Source organism: Rhinopithecus roxellana, chromosome 6, assembly GCF_007565055.1.
Source record: "Rhinopithecus roxellana isolate Shanxi Qingling chromosome 6, ASM756505v1, whole genome shotgun sequence".
NCBI classification, from domain to species: domain Eukaryota; kingdom Metazoa; phylum Chordata; class Mammalia; order Primates; family Cercopithecidae; genus Rhinopithecus; species Rhinopithecus roxellana.
The window spans coordinates 108,848,130-108,863,193 of NC_044554.1; the positions used below are offsets into that span (position 1 = coordinate 108,848,130).

The 15,064-nt window shown below is 58.9% G+C and overlaps 1 protein-coding gene across 14 annotated transcripts in view; it reads left to right on the forward strand.

The window, feature by feature from the left end:
• AGAP3 (ArfGAP with GTPase domain, ankyrin repeat and PH domain 3) overlaps positions 1 to 15,064 on the forward strand; it is a 59,254-nt gene that overhangs the window by 36,898 nt on the left and 7,292 nt on the right. For 12 of the 14 annotated variants that reach the window (XM_030933126.1, XM_030933131.1, XM_030933128.1 and 9 more), the window contains 3 exons: positions 1,603 to 1,695; positions 6,479 to 6,583; positions 12,311 to 12,479. In XM_030933126.1, coding sequence (XP_030788986.1) covers positions 1,603 to 1,695; positions 6,479 to 6,583; positions 12,311 to 12,479 — 367 coding nt within the window. Of the gene's footprint in view, positions 1 to 533; positions 1,448 to 1,602; positions 1,696 to 6,478; positions 6,584 to 12,310; positions 12,480 to 15,064 lie in introns of those variants that run through there. The other 2 variants (XM_030933133.1, XM_030933130.1) reach the window with 1 other exon arrangement.

Genomic DNA, 15,064 nt, shown 5'->3' on the forward strand with positions numbered 1-15,064 from the left:
CCGAAGGGGCAGAGGGCTGTGGCGGTTCAGGCCGTGGAGCCTAGGAGGGGATGGGGCGGTGCCGCCTGTGGAGCTGCTGGGCGGCACTTTGCTCTCTGGTGGCTCTTTTGCCCGGTTCTCCTTGTTTCCTCTGGCCTTGCTTTCTCCCACACTGCAGTTTTGGCCATGTGTCCCCTCGCTCTGCCCTTGGCTCCTGGCAGCCTGGGAGAACAGGAGGGATGGGGCCTGGGCTGCCGTGTGGCAAACATACCATTCCCTGCTGAGGTGGACGCTTGGCCTGTGTCTGGCCAGCAGGTGCCGCTGCCGCCCGCTGCCGCCTCCTCCTCCTCCTGGTCCTTCTCCTTGTCGTCGTCCTCCTCCTCCCCCTCCTCCTCCTCCTCCTCCTCCTCCTCCTCCTCCTCCTCCTCCTCCTCCTCTTCATTCCGCTGCCGCCGCTCCCCAGGCGCCTGGGTCTCTGCCCTCACCGGTGCTGACCGACTTGTGCGGGGCTTGAGTATAACTTGCCAAAATCTTTATTCTTTCGATATTTGCAGATATGTGCCACTGTTTCCAACTTTTCATCAACAAAAAGGCCTTTCCAACTCCTTCCAAATTAGAAGACCAGTTGGTGACACACAGCACCTCTGGACATGCCCCCTGTGCGGGGCCGGAGGCGGGCCGGGCCCTGGGACTGCTCTCAGATGAGAAGCGGCCGCCGAGCTCCCCACTCCAGAGACCCACGGGAACCTTTGTAACTAACCCCACCCCCAGGGAAGGCTAGGAGCGCCGGAGCCCGCGCTGGGGGCTGCCGGGGACCAGGCCCGGCCGGACGCTGCAGGCTCGCTGCATGGAGAAGAAGGCAGCTCTGCCCCACGCCCGGCGCTGGCCAGCGCGACGAGGCCCAGAGGGGCGGGGGAGTCCAAGCCCGCCCGGCCCGGCTGCTCCTGGGGGGCGCTTTCCTGCCCCTCCCCTCCTCTGCTCCTTCCTGCATGGACCTCTGCCGTTCCTGCTCCTGCTCCGGAAGCCGCCACCGCCGCCGCGCTTGCCTTGCCCCCTCTTTTTGGCCTCCCCCAATTTCCTAGGATCCGCATTCGGGTGGACTCTGCCCCAGGAGCTTGACAGGGTGCAGGGCCTCTTCTGGCCTCTCTCCTCTCTCTGTCCATCCACTGTGCCCCTTGGGCCACGCCGACGCGCTCGGTGCCACGTGCCATGTGGTGTCTGTGCCGCAGATGGGCCATCTGCCCGCTCACTTGTGGACTTTGCGCTCCCGGTTGTCGCGCCCTGTGCTCCCGACCAGCAGCCCCACCGACCACCTCCTTGCCCCTGCTTCTCTTACGCCCCCGCCCCGGGCGTGCTCCTCTCGCCCTTGGCCTCTCTGTCCTTGCTCTTTTGTAAGGGGCGGGCCCGGCTCAGTGACCTGTGCTGCTCTGTATGGTGCCGTGTGTAAGAATAAACCCGTTGGAATACTCGTGGTCTCAGTTCCTTCCCGTCCCGCCGCCCCGGCCCGACCCACTGCTAGGGCTGCCCAGGAGGTGGGAGGCAGGAGGGAGGCCGGGAAGTCCAGGTGGGCAGTTCTCGGCAGACCCTGGGCCTCTTTAACACGCCTTTTGTTTTCTCTTCCAGTCTCGGAAGGGTGCTGACCTGGACCGGGAGAAGAAGGCCGCCGAGTGCAAGGTGGACAGCATCGGGAGCGGCCGCGCCATCCCCATCAAGCAGGTCAGCTCCTCCCTTCCCGTGTGCTCCAGGGCTCAGAATGAGGCCCAGGAATGTGGCTCTTCCCAGGGCCTCTTCTCATGGGGGAGATGGCATCAGAGGCCAGCACCACCCTCCCAGGTGGAGTCCTTAACAAGGGACAGGCTCTCCCGTGAGAAGCCGCCTTCCCTGCGCCGCCAACTTCTGGCTGCCAGATCTGCCTGAACCTTGTGATCACCACCGGAGGGCAGCAGAGAGCTACCTGCCGTGTTCAGCCAGGCGCTCAGCCTGTCCCGCAGGTTCTGGAGTTGGGTCTGGAAGAGGATTGAGTGGCTAAGGAAAATGAGCAACCCGAGGAACCTGAGTGGGAGGGGATACTGAGGGCTAGTCCAGCGCTAGGTCTGTTGGCATGGTTTTGTTAATAAGGGCCTCTGATCATCTTTAAAGAATAAGGTTGAGATGCTACCTCCTCACCTCTCCCACCTCCTTTCTAGTCAGTTCTGGGAGCACTGGGCCTGCCTTCTTGTAGACCTCTGGTCTTGGGTTCCTGCACTGGACACGGCATTGCCCCACAGAGGGCGTCTCTCTGGTGTGTTGAGCCAGAGCTGCTGGGGTAGAATGGGGAGGTGTGTCTTTGGTGTGTGGGCAAGAGCCTGAGGGGCTGGGCTGCCCATAAGGACGGGGGCAGTTGGGACAGAATTTCTTGGGATCTGGTGGTTGGAGAAGCCACGTACATAGGTAGCTGTACTGTGGTTTTGACCACAGAGGAGGCTGATGTGGCCAGAGCACCTGAGCCCAGCGTGGCGAGGCCTGCGGTCAGGTGTAGCTCTCTTGGGCTGGGGCTCATGGGCAGTGTGACCGCTTGTGAGGAGAGGCCAGTCAGTGTGACCAGGATTCATTCGTTAAGGCTGGGGGTTTCTGACCCCCAGCGAAAGTCCATTTAGAATGAAGAGTCCCAAGCAGGGTAGTGTCCCAGAGGGCAGGGTCCCACAGGGTCCCAATGCAATGCTCTGTATTGTTTCCCTCACCCCTCCCTGAAATGTTCATTGCATTTATGTCTGACAGTGACCACTCCAGTTGGGCCAGCCTACTAGGAGGCCCCCTGAAAAGCCAAGAGCACAGTGACAGCAGCCAGAGGCTTCCCTGTTCGTTCATGGAGTGCCTGTGTGTGTGTGTGTGTGTGTGTGTGTGTGTGTGTGTGTGTTTGGGCAGAATCAGACCCTGCACAAACTTGTTGCTCATTTGATCCCCTCTCTCCAGGCACCTCCTTTGTGGGGGCCCCTGCTAGATGATGCCCTGTGCTTTGGGTGTAGGCTTCTCAGCTCCCTACTTGGAGATGGGGAGTGCAAGGGAGGGCGTGGGCGGTGAGTGCGTGTGTAGACACACTTCACCGAATTCACTACGAAAATGGGACCACTTTCCTTAGGGTTGTATGTGCTCCCTTTCCTCACTGGGAGTTGTGGTCATCAGAGGTTGACTTACTTGTTCCCTGAATCTCTCACATGGGAAGGAAAGAGAGATGTTGGGTTGGGGAGGAAGCCCTGTGAACTTGAACCTGGGGTCCAGTCTTAGAGTCAGTAGGTCACTTGGGTGTTTTCACCCCTAAATCTCAGGGACGCTCAGTAGGAAGACCCTCTAGCTGCACAGCCCAGAGGGGTGCCGCCTGCTGGGGGCAGGTGTCAGAGGCTTGTGCCTGATGCAGTGACACCCTTTAAGGGGTGCCGGCTCCTTCCCGTTCTGTAACGATCGCTCGCTAGGGGCGGGGCGCATCCGTTCTCTTCTTCCAGCTTGGTGGCCATTTCTGGTGCTTCCCCGCTCTCGGACCTCCCCGCTGCCGCCCGGTCCAGCCCCGCCAGATCTGTAGCCCCTCCTTGCTCCGCCCTCCTGTCCCGTTCTCCCGGTTCTGTTCCTTCCCCTCCCCCCCAGCTCCTGCTGGGAGTGGAGATTGCATTTCAGTTGCCATTTGCATTCCCAATCAATCCGGACTCCGCAATTAAGTCGGCTGGCGGAGCTGGGAGGGAGGCGGCGGCGGGAACGGGTCCTCTGGGGGCTGTCGCCTCCGCGCCTCCGCGCCGCTCCCATTCCGCCCCAGATTGCTTCCTGCTCCGCCGTGCGCAGCCGGCCGGCCGGGGAGGGAGCAGGAACCCCTGCAGCTTCTTTGGAGAGGGAGTGGGGAGAGGCGCGGGCTAGGCGGGTTTCCTCCCGTCCGCTTCCGTGACCAGGCGGGTGAGCAGGGCGGGGCTGAGCAGCCGGGTCGTTCCGCCCGGGGAGGGCGCTGCCGAGGACCGGGGCGTTCAGGGTGGAGGAGGGACCCCCGCCACGATCACATTCTCTGCGAGGAGGGAGGAGCCACACGTGTCTGAGTCGGAAAGGTGTGGAGACCCGTGCCCACCCTGACTGTCAAGAGAAACCGCGCGCAGCGCAGGCCTTGAGCGGCTCCACGTTCCAGGCCCCTGAAACTGGGAGCAGAGCTGGGCGGGGGCCGGGGCCGGCCGTGGAGTCTCCCGCTGAAGGCTGGGAGAGGGAAGCACCCCCAGTGGGGTGAGGGGAGTCGGGACAGGGGCGGGGAGCTGGGTCCATCCCTCACACTTGGTTATTTCTTTGATCTGTGTGTTGGGGGCGGGGCGGGGGCGGGGGATTGAGGATGACTCCAGGGCATCTCCAGAGCCCAAGGGTCGCAGCGAAGAGGGAATAGTTGACTGCTTCTGAGCTCTCCGTGCACCTGGTCCCTGGCCAGTGACAGGAATAACACACCCAGAGGCAGGTCACCAAGGCCCAGCCGACCTGGAAGACTCCTTCACAGACCACGAGGCAGGGCCCGCTTGCCTTGTGGAAGGCCCTCTTAATGCTGCTTGTCTTCAGAAGCCCCTTTTGAAGGTAGGGTCTCCCAGGCCAAGGGGGCCAGGTAGCAGGATGTGTCTGCACATGGCCATGTACTTCAACTTCCAGCCCTCATGCTCGCACCTCCTGCAATGGCATTTGGCCCTGGTGTGGCCAGAAGAGGAGCAGCAAGGATGTGAAATGTGCTGGAAAGTCGGCACCTGATGTCACAGCTGCTAGGGCCGCTGAAGTGGGTGCCCTTTCTGGCCTTCACCCACCCCCCATCTGTTGGGGAGGGGAGAGGTCCAGGAAACAGGAATCACTTTTACCCTAATTGCTTCCATCTAGGGTTGAGCCTTCTATTAGGAAAAACTTAGAGGAGGAAGGTACAATTGAATCCTGTATTCACCCCTACCCTTGGGTGTCAGGACCACGAGCTGCAGACAAGGGACTGCCATTTCCTTGTGCCTGCATCTCTTAGTCCCCGTGTTGTTGGCTGTCTTCCGGCGGGGCTCTCCATTCCTAAAGGAGGTGCCATCCTGGGGCCTCTTCCCTCTCTGGCTGCCCCCTTCTCTAAGTATGGGCAGAGTCTGCTTTTTCAAGGGTCCCTGCTGGGGGTGCTGCCCTTTCTGCTCTCCCAGCTAGGGGTGAGCCCCACACTCAGCCCCCCGTTTGTGGATCTACCTGTGCCCCTCTTCCTCTTCTGGGATTTTTGCCTTGAAGTCTCCAGGGAGCACTGCCTCTTCTCAGCCCTCTTGAGGTGGGAGTTTTGGAGGATGGGGGCCCATGGATGGTGATGTTGGTCCTGGATCTGCCCCTGGTCTCCACTGTGGCACTCCCTAGTCCTGAATGACCCCTGCCTCCCATTCCCAGCTGTTGCCTGGGAGAGGCAATCACACCCAGTGGGGTGAGGGGAGTCGGGACGGGGCGGGGATCTGGGTCCATCCCTCACACTTGGTTATTTCTTTGATCTGTGTGTTGGGGAGAGGAGGGGGCTGCTGGAATTGAGGATGACTCCAGGGCATCTCCAGAGCCCAAGGACCTTAGCCTTGAGTACGCTAGTCCTACTGCTGTTGTGTGTTGTTTGAGGGAGAGAGCCTGAGCCAGTGAGGATGTCTTTATAGGGTTCTCACTAGAAGGAGTAGGTTTCTTCTGGGAAGGAGGCCATAGCTGTGGTTGAGCGTCGTCTCCTGCCATCTTCCTAGTGGGGTCTATCTCCTGCATTAGTCGTCTGACAGCCAGGGTTTTAGAGGGCTTTTCCCCAGTTCTTCCAACAGATGTTTACTGGGTGTCAGCTGTGGCCCAGGCCTTGTCCCCGGGGCAGGCTCCTTGCTGTGGCACTTTCGCTTGTCCTTCTAGCCATCCAGCCTCTGTGTTCAGCGAGTCTCAATGACTTACACAGGAAGTGTGGTTGCTGAGAGGGAAGGCTGGCTCTCCCTGCTGCCTGGCTTGGTGGTCTGGGGGATGCTTGGGACAATTAGGGGATTTTCTGCCCTATTATGGAGCTACCATAGGGGGTGGAAGGCCAGGACCTTACCAAAATCTCTGCTGTTTTGACCCTTGGAGCCTCTTGGGGAGGAGCATCACTGATGGCCACTGTCTACACCCCTGAGCGTCTACTCCTGACCATCTATACCCCTGACTGTCTACACCTCCGATCATCTACACCCAACGGTCTACACCCCTGACAGGCTTCTCCTGTGGAGGTGGCTCCACACACTGGGGAGGGAAGATGCCCACCTGCCAGAACAGTGGTCCAGCTGCTTCCTGGTGGATGACGGGGGAGAGCCGAGTTCTGGGGCAGGACTGGTCTAAGGGGCCTCCCAAGTTCAGTGATAGGTCCTTAAAGGCTGCTTTGCTCAAAGTGGCCCAGGAGAAGTAGGGAGAGAGGAGGGCATTGCCTAATGACATCGTGACCTTCCCATGCCCTGTGAGGCTGGCTCCTCCGGGGCTGGCTCCTGGTTTTTGATCAGACCTCTGTTCTCAGGGGATCCTGCTGAAGCGGAGCGGCAAGTCCCTGAACAAGGAGTGGAAGAAGAAGTACGTGACACTCTGTGACAATGGGCTGCTCACCTATCACCCCAGCCTGCATGTGAGTCTGGGAGGAGGAGTCTCCTGGGGGAGTATGGGGAGGGGGTAGAGGGAGGATAACAGAATGTGGGCAGCGAGCGGGCTCCAGGACTGGGGGGAAGTAGACCTTAGTGATTTCGAATGGATCATCCCTGGAGAAGGAACCTCGCACTGGAGCTTGGGACATGCACAAGACCCGGCTGGCCCCTCCCTCGCCCTCTGGGCAGTCAAGCTGTATATCAGACTTTCTAGTTGTCTAAGGTGGGGGATTCAGCCACTTCCACAGAATTTCTAGTCGGGGTGCCAATGTTGCCCAGCAGTTGTGTTAAGCTGGGCAGTGCCAGTGGGGAGCTGCGGGCTCCTAGGCCTGGGATGGTGGAGGACCATGGCTGTTGAGAATGGGCTAGAGCCTCAGACAGTTCTCCCGGGATGAGAGTGAGGGTAGCCTTGTCTGTGGTTAGGAGGGTCTGGTGGCCGCGTGGCCTGTGTCCCAGCTGGGGGGGTGTTGTGGTGACTGAAGTGGCCCCTGTGCAGCTCCCTCCACCCTTCTTTCCTCCCCTCCCCTCACTGCGTGGCTCCAGCACACAGCTGTCACCGGAATCCATCTCTGTCACCACCCCACTGTGGGGCTAATGAGTTCTCCCGTGAAGCCCCTCAAGCACAGCGCGTGCCCCCCCCCACACACCCCTGAAGCCCTGGGCCTGCCTCTAAATCCACCCAAGATGTCAGGAAGGCCTGACCCGAGAGGTGCTGGGTCCCTATGTCCTGGCCATCACCCAGGCCCGAGAGCACCGCCCAGACAGTCCTGCGGAGAAAACACGCAGAGAAGGCCTAGCCCTCCCGGGCTTCTGGGTATCTGACCATCCTCAGGCAATGGTCCTCCCCGTCAGCTCAGGGGACAACGCCAGTTAGCCCCTCGCCCTTCCTAACATGCCTTACTCCACAGGGCAGGGCCTGGTACCTGGGAGACTGGAGGAGGGAGCACCTGCATTCAGTGCAGCCAGCTCCTGAGCTCCTGCTCGAGCCCCCCACTCCTCACCGCGGGCACAGAACTTGTCCCGCTCGCGAGTCCTTGCAAGGCGATGAGAGAGGCAGCCAGGCCTGCTGGGAAGAGCGCTGATGGCAGAGGCAGAAAGTATCGTAGGAGGCCAAAGGGCACTCTTGTGGGCACCAAGCTTTGTAACTGTGTACAGAGCCCTACACTAAAGGAAGGGCCAGAAGACAAGGAGAGCCCCAGTATTTCCCTGTTGAAAGGCTCCAGGGGTTTCAGGGCCACTCACAGGAAGTCCCAGGTAGGAGTGCTGAGGCCAGGAGACCACACCAGAGTCTTCTAAGTCCCAGCTTAAGGTGTTTCACGTCCGACGCGAGCAGGCAGCTTAGCCTTGCCCTTCGCTCATGTCCAGCTGCCCATCTCAGTGGCAGAGCTTGGGAATGGGCCTGTTTGAAATGTCTGTTTCCCCACCTGTGTGGAGCTGCCCTTCCCCTTCCCCCTTTGCCAGGTTCTTACCTGCTCCTCTCTTGTTTTATGTGACCCTAGCTTGGTGCACTGTCTGTGCCCTCTGCCAACAGTGGAGGCAGCAAGGATGACTAGGAGTGGCAGAGGGTGTCTTGGGATGTAGAAGAAAGGGTGGGTTGTGGGGTTGGGCTGGGTTTTGGTTTCAGTAGAGGGAACACAGCCAGCTGGAGAGCAGAGCTCAGGGGGTTTGGTGGCTTTTCAGAGTCACCCGGCTGGTGGCTAAGACTTGGACCTATGACTTTGGCTGTGAGCATTACCCAGATTTTTCTGCACTTGCTAAGAGCACCTCCCTCTGGGGCTGACTGAGAGAGTCATGTAAGAGTTAATAACAGGGCGAGTGTTGTCAAGTGAGGAGGGAGCCAGGTTTGCCTGCCTGGGGCTAGGGTGGGCATCTGAGCCCCCCAGGAGTGCCCCTCCATGCCACACTTGTTGCACTGTGTGAGTTCTTAGGATTCACCCTGCAAGGCCAGGCCTGGAAGTCCTGGCACCCAGATCCTGTCACAGGCCCCAAAGCATACTTGGCTACACATGGTGCAAAAGCACGAGTGGAGGCATGGCCAGTCGTGGCTCCAGGTGCTCACGGCTCTCTGTGGAGCTCTGGCAGAGGGCGCTTCACTTTGTGCCACGCCACCCTCCCCCACCACTATACTTTCCCTCCCTCCGGGGCTACTGCCTCGCCTCCTCCATCTCCCCTGGCCACCTTCTTCCAACCTGAACGTGCTCTTCAGTTACCAGCAGTGAACAGGCTGGCTCCCTACCTGTGAGCCGCGGCTTCTCTCTGGGGCTCTTCAAACCCTAAACCCTGGCAGGAAGCATGTCGACGAAGGAGCTCCAGCAACTCCAGAGGCTCCAACAGAACTCTGGGCTGAGCCTGGCTCTCCTCTCCAGCAAGGGTCTCCCCTGAGCCCCAAGGGCATTGGGGCTGGTAACTCCCCTATGGATGGGGGCTGGGCGGGACAGGACACACACAGGATGAGTTCGTGGGCCAGCCCTGAGCCCCACGCCCGATTCTCGCCTGGCCCAAGAGAGCCCGCCACAGCCTCCCCCATTTTGCAGCCAGCGGAGCCATTCACACAATCACCTTCTGTTAATTCTATCTGCAACATCAATTAAATTGTTTGTAGAAACTAATTGAATGTGGCTTAATCACACATCTTAATAGCTTTCCACGCTCTGAACTCGTTGTTAATTCCAGTAATAAAACGAGATGAGAACGCTGGCTGGGTAATTAGCGAGGAGGCTGGGGAAGAAATTGCTGTTTGATGGTGGGTAATAAAGGCAGCCGTGGTGACCGCTCTCCTGAGCAGCCGCCACTGCCACCATGCTCCCCGTTCTGCTGACAGAGGGAAACGCTGCTGCCTGGCTGAGGTTCCCATCCCTGCTGCTGCTCCTCAAGCTTCTCTCCGCTCTCCTCCGGGCCCAGGCTCCAGGGTTGCCCGGGCACGAGGGTGTGGAGTCTGGGGCTGTGGGCGCCAGCCTGCCCTGGGAATTTGGAGTGTCTGGCTGGTGCCATCAGAGATGCTGAAGTTGGGCCATCCTTTCCCCTGAGGCCAGTTTCTGGCACCTTAGCTACGAACGGAGTCCACCTGTGCAACTCTTCTTCTTGGCATGGGGTCAGCTTTTCCTGCCATGTCCCAGCCTGGGCATCCCACGGCTGTCGTGGGGCCTGAAAACTGTTGCAGCTTCTGTGACCTCCTTGTGAACTAGAGCAGCCCAAGCCCCTCCCCTAAGGAGGGAGTGCAGCTGTGCCTTTGGCCCAGCCAGCTGTTGACTGTTGTCCGTAGTAGCCGATCTAAGATGTGATTGTGTACAGGGACTGCTGACGGGGACCAGGGACGGGAAGCTGAATCTGTGGGATGCAAGTCGAGAGCCGGTGAGGCAGTGAAGTCATTTAGTCGACACTGGGCTGAAAGCAAGACAGAGGGCCAGTGGGGCCAGTGGCGTGCAGCCCAGTGTGCTGGAGAAGGATGGATGGAGGTACGCTGGGAGGGCAGGAGGGGCTCCTGGGTCTGCTTCCTTCCCAGCCACCTTGGCAAGGCCCCAAGCTGTGGGCAGAGCGCCGCTCCGCCAAGTGTGGGCCGAGCGGTTGTTAAAAGAGATCCTGCCTGGGCGGGAGGCTGCTCACTGAGTCCTCAGTTATGTCATTCTGTGGTTCTGGGACAACGAACAAGACTTTAGCACATGTGTGCTTGGGGCCAGGCACTTGGTACTGTCCCTTACAGAGGACTGGGGTGGCAGGAGGGCCCAGGTAAGCCCAGGGCTGCCAGGAGCAGCCGTGGCAGGGAGTGGGGGCTCCTTCCTGAACACACCTTCTAGGCGTGGCTCCTCTGCTGCGGTTGGTTACTCCCCTGGTCCTATTCCTGAAGGGCTGTCTGCCTGGGAAGATGCCGTAGCCACCTTGAGAATGAAGGCGACTGCGAACTCGGCCAGACCCACAGGGCTGGACCTGGGCAGGGAGGCCGCGTGCTGACGCCAGGCCTTTCCACCATTCCCCTGATGACATGGAGCTGTGGGTGATGTCCAGCCCAGCCACAGAAGTGCAGGTGGAGGCTGGTGTTTGGCGCCTCTTTCCTCCATCTAGGTGGTAGTCTCCTCACCTTCTCTTAGTGACCAGGGACCAGGTGACTCCTTGTCTATTTGCTGGCCTCATGATTCCTCCTAGAGGGAGCCTGGTGAGACTTCCTGCCCTTCCACTGCTTCCCAAGAGGCAGCAGGCCCCCGGGCTCTTTTCAGCAGATAACAGTGTCGGTTCTCCCTGGAGCTAATGGGGTGAGAAGATAGAGCCAGCCTCAGGGGAAAGCAGTCTAATGGCCCAGCGGTAAAGGTGAAGGCCGAGCGGTAAAGGTGAAGGCCGGGCTCCTCAGCGTAGGAGGACTGTGTTTGGGAAGACTCCTCACACGACTGCCCTCAGCATGCAGACATTCCGGAGGTGCTCATGGAGGGGAAAGGACGAGCAGATTGATGCCCAATCAGTGTAACTCAGTCAGAAGTTAAATCTGGCACCACCACCCAGGTTCTTCTCTCAGGAAGGGCCATAGACCCATGGAGAGGAATTTGTGCCACTTTACCAAGGGCATTAGCTAGGAATTGCCGCAGAGCTCAGGGACAGTGACAGGGACACGGAAGCAGGAGGCAACAGGCTGGGACAGCCCTTAGGACAGTGTCTGATAATAAACACTTGTTGAACAGTTTAAAGGGACGCCTCTGGAGGAGAGGCTGGAAGCAGGAGGCCCAGCGGGGGCTCCAGGCCAGGAAGCTGCAGGCCCCCACCCTCCTCCCTGCACTCGGCCGTGATGCTCCCTAAATGGTGGGGGGAGTCCAAGCACAAAGTGGTCCCCCATCTCCGGGGCCCTGACTTGAAGGCAGGGTGAGTCCCAAGCCCAGGACAGGCTGGAGGAAGCCTGCGTACAGGGCACAGGCTTGGGAATCTGAAAAAGCTGGGCCTGAATCTGACTCTGCTACTGTTTAATTGTGTGTTCCTGGGCAGATAAACCTAAGCCTCAGTTCCTTCATCTACAAAACAGGCACTACCTCCTTCAGGTAGTGAAGATTACACGAGGTCATACGTGGAATGTATAAATACACTGATGTAGGATGGTAAATACCCTGCACGCGACAGGCAGATGACATGGCGGCGATGACAATGACTGCCGCCAGGGAATCGGTGGGACCTGTGAGACCACCTGTTGCTGTATTTCAAAGTCCAGCAGAAAGAATTGGAGGCTTCCCTTTAAACTGTGCGACAAGTGTTGATTATCAGACACTGTCCTAAGGGCTGGGACTATGCTAGGCTTTAGAAGTTTCTTAATGCCCAGGTGAGGGCTGCAGTGCTTGGTGGCCACCCTGTCATCCATGTCCCCGAGACTCTCCGCTCCCCTCCTCAGCCAGGGGCTCTCTCCCTAAATCCCAGCATGGCCCAACACTCGGCCTGCTTTGTGCTGTTGCCTCCGAAGCTGTTGTTCCTGAGGCCTGAGCCTCAGCGCTTAGCTCCAGGTCCTTAGCCACCCCCAACTCTACCTCCCTCCTGGCAGAGTCCCCCTAGAGCTACTTTGAGCACCGTGGAGATCGAGGTGTAATCCAGACTCAGAGACATTCTGTGGCTTAGAGTCCTGCTTTTCAAGATTGGAGCCTTCCCTCCCTCCCACAGCAGGGAGAGACCTAGGAGCTGTGAGGCTCAGTGCTGGAGTGACTGCTACTAACCAGTCTTCATCTGTCTCCCCCACCCGGCCTTAGGATTACATGCAGAACATCCACGGCAAGGAGATTGACCTGCTGCGGACAACGGTGAAAGTGCCAGGGAAGCGCCTGCCCCGAGCCACACCGGCCACAGCCCCGGGCACCAGCCCCCGTGCTAACGGGCTGTCCGTGGAGCGGAGTAACACACAGCTGGGTGGGGGCACAGGTGAGGCGGCTGCTGAGGTGGGGTCTGCAGGGTGGCTGCTATGGAGCCCAGGCAGGCAGGCGTTCTGGGCTTGGCTACTTCTCAGCCTGGGCACAGGGTGCTGGCCAGCATCACACTTCAAGGTCACCTCAGCCAAAGACATGTGCCCTAATGCAGCCCTAGCGGAGTGAATTGAGGTGGCAGCAAATGTCTAGACCAGCAGTTGATCTGGATGTCAGACGGGGCCAGGTGGTGTCATGTTTGGGCAGTGGTGCTGGTGGTCCTAGGCCCATCTCTGCATCCGGATCCGAGGCAGGCGACAGGTGGGGGCAGTGCCTCTGGGTGCACGGCCAGCATCTCAGCCAAGGTTGACATGTGGGGATGAGGGAGGCAGAAGGGGACGGAGCTGTCTGGGGTCAAGCTGGTGCATATTCTCAGGCCTGAGTGAGGGGTGGCATCTCTGCTCAGAGAGGACTGAATTTAGACAGGAGCTGGAGGCAGGAAACTCCAGTGAAGAGCTGTCATGTTCTTGCCTTTTCAACTGATAGTGCTGGCTCAGGCGAAAGGCCTCCTGTCCCAGGGAACTCCCTTCCTAGTGCCACTTCATTCCTCCTCCTTCGGGCCCCCAGGCCCCGTGCTCTTCCAGGGTCCGTCCTTCCACACTCTTTCCCTCACTTCCAGAGCCGCCGACTCCCGACTGCTTTCCCCCAGACTTCAGTATCCCCGACGTTGTCCTAGACCATTGTATCTCGTTCCTGGGCCCAGGAACAGCTGCCCCAAACCCTGCCAGGCTGGGGTCATTCCTGTGCCCTGTCCCAGCAGTCAGCGCCTGGTAGCACAGGTCTGCAGCTGGGTGAGTCACCTCCCTAGAGGGCCTGTGCTTGTCACAGTGAGGGGAGGATGTGACAGACTTAGTGGACAGGTGGTTGGGGATACGAAGTCCCCTGGAATGGATGGGAGAGACCCCAAACAATAAAGAATTGTCTCACTCAGAATGCTGATGGGACTCCGCTGAGAAAGCCCAGGTTAGAGGGAAGGAAGGCGCAATGATGCCTCCAGGTGTGGTCCTTGTTGGAGGCAAGGCTCCTGAAACAGGTGTGCTGGGCCCGCTCTCGCAGAACTGCCATGGACCAGGCTGAAGGCAGGGGAGTGGCCGGGGAGGGGCCTGACACGACTGAGATGTGCCATATGCAGTGGATGTCTCTGCATCAGGCCCCAGGTCCACAGCAGCTCTGAAGTGGACATTATTGTCCCCATTTTAATGAGGACACAGAGGCTTAGCATAGCTAACAAACTTGTCTGTAAATTCCACAGTAAGTGGGAGACCTAGGATTCAGCCTAATTGTGTCTGACTTGAAGAGCCATGTTCTTTCCTCCAAGCCACGCTGAGCTCAGAAAGGAAGCCTATGAGGTGGATGGAGGGAAGGAAGGAAGCCAAGGAGGAGAAAGCCAGCCACTACCCATCGTGGGGCTATGCCAGTGGGGGACCTTGAGCCTGCTGTGGGGTTGCACTGGCCTGACGGCAGGTCACAGGCAGTCCTCAGTGCTCTTCCCGGAGAGCAGGACAGAGCTGCAGGGAGCCCTCTGGCATCAGCCCCCAGGAGCCCCTTTGGTCAGCTTGAGGTTTCTCTTATCATTCCAAAATTGAGGAGCAGGCCCAAGTGAGTCCCTTTCCTTGACGGCAGGGAGCCAGAGGACAGCTGGGCTGTTTCCCTAGAGTGAGGGAAACGAGAAGACGCTGTCCTGTCCCATTCCTGTCCCTGACATCCCTCACCTGGGAGCGGCAGTGGCATGGAGGAGGCAGCCCCGTGCTCTTGCTCCTGTAATGACAGCGCCCACATGCAGGAGCTCGCGGACGGTACCCACCCAGCCCGCGGCCCGCTGCCGCGTGCCGACACCGACACCGACCCTCATGCACACTCACACATGTCTCTCGCTCACCGGGCGATGTTAACATCTCATTATCTTTGTTACTGTAATTACATTATCCGCTGCTTTATGCAGAATTATCCTCCGAGGACTAATTGATGGCTCCATGTTTAATTCATTAATCATTAGCATCAAATTCGACAATTACAGTGCACACTGATTGTGGGATTGCAGGCGTAATGAGGGGAGAATTAACAAAGGAAAGGGAAAGCACTTTCCCTCCCTCAGGGTTTTGGGTTGGGGGCTTGAGGAGGAAGTTGGGCCTGTGATGTCTTTGGATGGGGCTAGGGATGAGGGGGAATATGATTTGGAACCTGGAAGGCCATGAAAGCAGGCGTGAGAAGAAGCAAGATGTCTGAGAAATGAGGGACCGAGTGTGCACCCCGGACGGTTTCCTGAGGCGGGACCTGTGAGGGCGGAGGAGGGGAGGTGGGCAGGATTCTGAAGAGGCAGCATCTGTGTGTTCCTTCTGGGCCTGGAGATGGAGACCGGCCTGTAGCCTCAGTGCTGCACGTATATGACTAAGTACTTACTATGTGTCTGGTCGTGTTTGGGGTGTTGTGACAAATACAAGAGGAACATAAAACTTGCTGCCTGCCTTTAGGCGTCATCCCAGTGGCAGAGCAGTGACACGCTGGGCCATTCCTTTCCCTTCCAGCTGCTGCAGCCCAGTGCCG